The sequence below is a fragment of the Bidens hawaiensis genome, unplaced genomic scaffold (genome assembly GCF_021521415.1).
Source record: "Bidens hawaiensis isolate Kalapana, Puna unplaced genomic scaffold, B.hawaiensis_p1.1 tig00008762_1, whole genome shotgun sequence".
Taxonomy (NCBI): Eukaryota; Viridiplantae; Streptophyta; class Magnoliopsida; order Asterales; family Asteraceae; genus Bidens; species Bidens hawaiensis.
Window position 1 is genome coordinate 260,770 of NW_027491632.1, and position 3,899 is coordinate 264,668.

Here is a 3,899-nt window from a genome sequence, read left to right on the forward strand (position 1 = left end):
GATACGGGGCTCGGGCTATGGGTGCTGCACCGGGGGCCAATTCGATTTGGAATTGGACTTGTCGAATAGGTGGTAGTCCAGGCAAGTCCTCCGGGAAGATTTCCGGAAAATCTCGCACAATCGGTATGTCTTCTATTCGCTTCTCCGTGGGTTTCTCGACAATATGAGCTAAAATCGCCGGATGGTCCTTTCGCAAATCTTTCTGCGCCTTCATGAGTGTGATGACGCTTGTAGTCATGCCGCTCTTCTCGCCCTGTATCGAGATGATTTCGCCGGAAGAGGTAGTGATATGGACTATCTTGTCGTGACATATAATCTCAGCTCTATTCTCAGATAGCCAGTCCATGCCGACAACGACATCGAAACTACCAAGCGTAAAGGGTATGAGGTCGATATCGAAGGTATGACCCGATAGTTTCAACTTACATCCCGCTAGTACATGAGTTGTTTCTATAGACTTACCGTCAGCTAATTCAACAGGAAACTTAGCATCTAAGGGGTTGGAGTTAAGTCTAAGAGTTTACTAAAGGCTTTCGATACAAAACTCCTATCAGCTCCAGTGTCAAACAAAATAGAAGCAAAACAGTCGTTCACAAGAAACTTACCGGTAACCACATTCGGATCGTTGCGGGCCTGGCCCGACCCAATGACGAAAGCTCTACATTTACCACTGCTTCCGCCACTGTTGTTGCCTCCATTTTTCTCATTTTGCTTCAGTTTGGGACAATCCTTCTTGAAGTGACCCTCTTGACCACACTCAAAGCACTCTTTAGTCGCCGTAGGCTGTTTAGGAGCACCCTTAGCCTCTAGGTCTCCCCTACAGTCCTTGGCCTGATGATTCAATTTGCCGCATCGCAGACACTTGATACGGTCACATGGGCCAACATGGTGATAGTTGCACTTGTTGCATTTCGGGTACTTTCCATCATAGCCACTCGAACCCTGTCCGCCACCGTTGTTGTTATTGTTGGAACCCTGATTATTGAAGTTCCGAGCGAGTTCGGGTTTACGGTGGTGTTGTTGCTGTGGAGGGTTCGATGACGAGGACCTGGTGTTGTCAAATTTCCTCTTTCCATTACCAGAGTTGTTGTTGTTGTTGTTGTCATTGCTAGTGTTATCATGGGTTTTAGAGGTGGAACCTCTAGGTGGTAACGCACCTTGTGCTACTGCTTGGTCCGTTAGCTTGTGGGCTATTCGGATCGCTTGCTGAATCATAGCCGATTTGGAAGACGTCACCATACCCTGAATCTGGGGTACCAAACCATCGATATACATCTCAATTCTCTTACTTGGCGGGTCAACCATCCGCGGGCACATCACTGCTAGCTTATGGGAACGGGTGGTGTAGGCTTCAATCTCGGAACCCACCATTTTCAGCGCCCAAAATTCCGACTCCAACTTCGCGATTTCCTCTCTAGGACAATACTCTTCTCGCATCATATTCTTGAATTCCTCCCAGTTCATAGCGTTTGCCAAATCCAACCCAAGAATTTGCACATTGGAGTTCCACCAGGTGAGGGCAGAATCCTCTAGTGTTCCAGTAACGAACTTAACCCTGCTGGCGGGTGGACAGTTACACATCTCGAAAGCTGACTCTACTTTCTCGGCCCAACGCAGGAAACCTATGGCTCCCTCAGTGCCCTTAAACGAATTGGGCTTGCAGTCTAGGTAGTTCTTGAAAGTACAGACTCCGGCTGGACCTCCGGCTTGATTCTGAACATGTGCAGCTAGAGCGGCCACCGCATGGTCATTCAATAGGGTTTGGAGTTCTGCTGCGGTTAGGTTAATGTTACCGCGACCACGACCAGCGTTTCTTCCAGACATCTCCTAGAATCACAACATAAAATGTTAGACATGAATTCTCGGTTTCATATGCAACACACCATACATGTAATAAAAGGTAGGTAAGAAAGAAAAGAAAAGAAATAAAAAATCACATCACAACCATATAATAATCCAAATAATAATTCATGATTAAAACCATTGTATCCGCTACAAAGTATTTAAAATCCATCCTTAAAATCATAGAAAAAATATAAGTTTGGATGGAGACAACCCCTCCATCTAGGTGTTATCATTCTTAGATGTCATCGTCTGAGGACACCTCTGAGTGTGCCTCCTCCTCAGCCGGCTCTTCCTCCGGTTCCTCTTCGGGTTCCTCCTCGAGATCTTCCTCGGGTTCTTCCTCATGTTCTTTCTCAGGTTCTGCTTCATTCTGAGCAATTTGCGCCTCTAAAATATTACAACGAGCTAGAGCTGTCGCTGCCAGGGATCTCGCCTTAAGAAGTTGATCATGCAAATATATCATCTATGCTTGCATTTTTCTCATTATCTTCATTTGCTGATCGTTAGCATCCTGCACTTCCTTCATAGCTTCAGTCAGGCAGGAAATTTCCTCCCTAGTCTCGGTTCCATCTCTTATCAATCCGGAAACGTTCGCTTTCGTCGAGCGCATAATGCCCACTACACGTTCTAAACAGGAAGCGATAGCTGCGAGAACACGCTCCATTGGTTCGGTTATGGGTGGTAGGGTGTTGGGGAATATAGGACAGCCCGGGGGAGGTAGTGGGGGAACTTGCTCACGGTAAACCATACGCTTGATCAGACTCGGGTACCAATCCCAGCTAACGTTGTCGTCGTACATGTCTCCAGATAGGCGATACCTCTTCGGGGTGGCGATGAGTTAGGTAGCTGCGGTTCCTTTCCAGGGGCATGAGTCACCTGATCGGATGATGATGAGGATGGCGTCGACATCCCTACAGGATAAATCGTGTATGCACGCGTATGAGTGAATGAGGTAAAGAGATAAAGATAAGGAATGACTAAATATAATATATATATATATATATATATATATACTTATATATGCAGTGCGTATAATTATAACTAATGGGTCGTTGCGGTTATAGTCTAGTATGCATGCAATTCTAGTTCGCTATAACCTGGCTTTGATACCAATCTGTCACAGCCTCAAAATCCACTAACGGAGTTTTACCGTCAGAGAGTGTGAACTAACAGGATCGGAATCATTAGTTATAATCAAACACCAAAAATAAAGTTTTCAAACAACCAAGACATCAAATCTTAAGTAAAAATGCGGAAGCGTAAATCGTAAACCAAAACAGTTGCGCCACATAGGACGACTTAAAAACACAAGTTGTCAAGACAGAAATTAAAAGCAGTTTTTAAAACAATGATGTTTAGCGAATGCATGTCCTAAACCGCGCGCCCGCCTTGGCTACCTGAGAATAACATACTAAAAGTGTCAACACAGGGTTGGTGAGTTCACAAGTTTATATTAATAAAGCGTTTGCGTTTGCGTTTACGTTTTGCGTTTGCGTTTGCGTTACCAGATAGTTTTAAGTCAATTTATATATCAATAGGTAGCTAACCTATCAACAAGTATTACTAAGTGTTCGACACCGAAGCTGACTTTTTATCAATTTCCTTGCCACCATGTCAACCATGACCATGGTAATGTGTTAGCCAAAATTACACCCACTCGACCTACAGTCGAGTTTAGAGTTGGGTGGGGTTTGTCAAACCCAGTAGTACTACTCAACAGTGACTCGCTATTATACAAATATTAACCGGTTCGATGTTATGAAGGACTTTGGTTGGTTTGTTTGTCACTTAGCCTTACAAGTGATATATAAAAACTAAACAAAATCTACAGCGTTGGAGTATGTTACCTCCCCCAAATAAAAGCGTTTAAAAAGAGTAAAAAGGGGACGTGAAACTCACTGTTTGCGAAGATAACCAAAAAGATCCGAGAAAAAGGTGTGCGTCACAGAAAATCCTGACTAGTGTTCTAAAAACAAAAACGAGATTTTCTAAGTATTTAAACTACGAGTGAGTCCCTAGACTCGACACATACAACTTATGCATGAGATGCGTTT

At 44.2% G+C, this 3,899-nt stretch overlaps 1 protein-coding gene across 1 annotated transcript; it reads right to left on the reverse strand.

The window, feature by feature from the left end:
* Positions 1 to 317: 317 nt before the first annotated feature.
* LOC143529902 (uncharacterized) lies at positions 318 to 2,175 on the reverse strand. The gene is made up of 2 exons (XM_077025586.1): positions 2,057 to 2,175; positions 318 to 1,827 (listed from the first exon to the last, which is right to left on the reverse strand). Exon 2 carries the CDS (start codon positions 1,822 to 1,824, stop codon positions 493 to 495), a length of 1,332 nt encoding a protein of 443 aa, XP_076881701.1. The 5' UTR covers positions 1,825 to 1,827; positions 2,057 to 2,175; the 3' UTR covers positions 318 to 492.
* Positions 2,176 to 3,899: the final 1,724 nt, after the last annotated feature.

Bases quoted from the DNA above. Each gene is read 5' to 3' on its own strand.
- LOC143529902 (XM_077025586.1), bottom strand. From the start codon at position 1,824: ATGTCTGGAAGAAACGCTGGTCGTGGTCGCGGTAACATTAACCTAACC.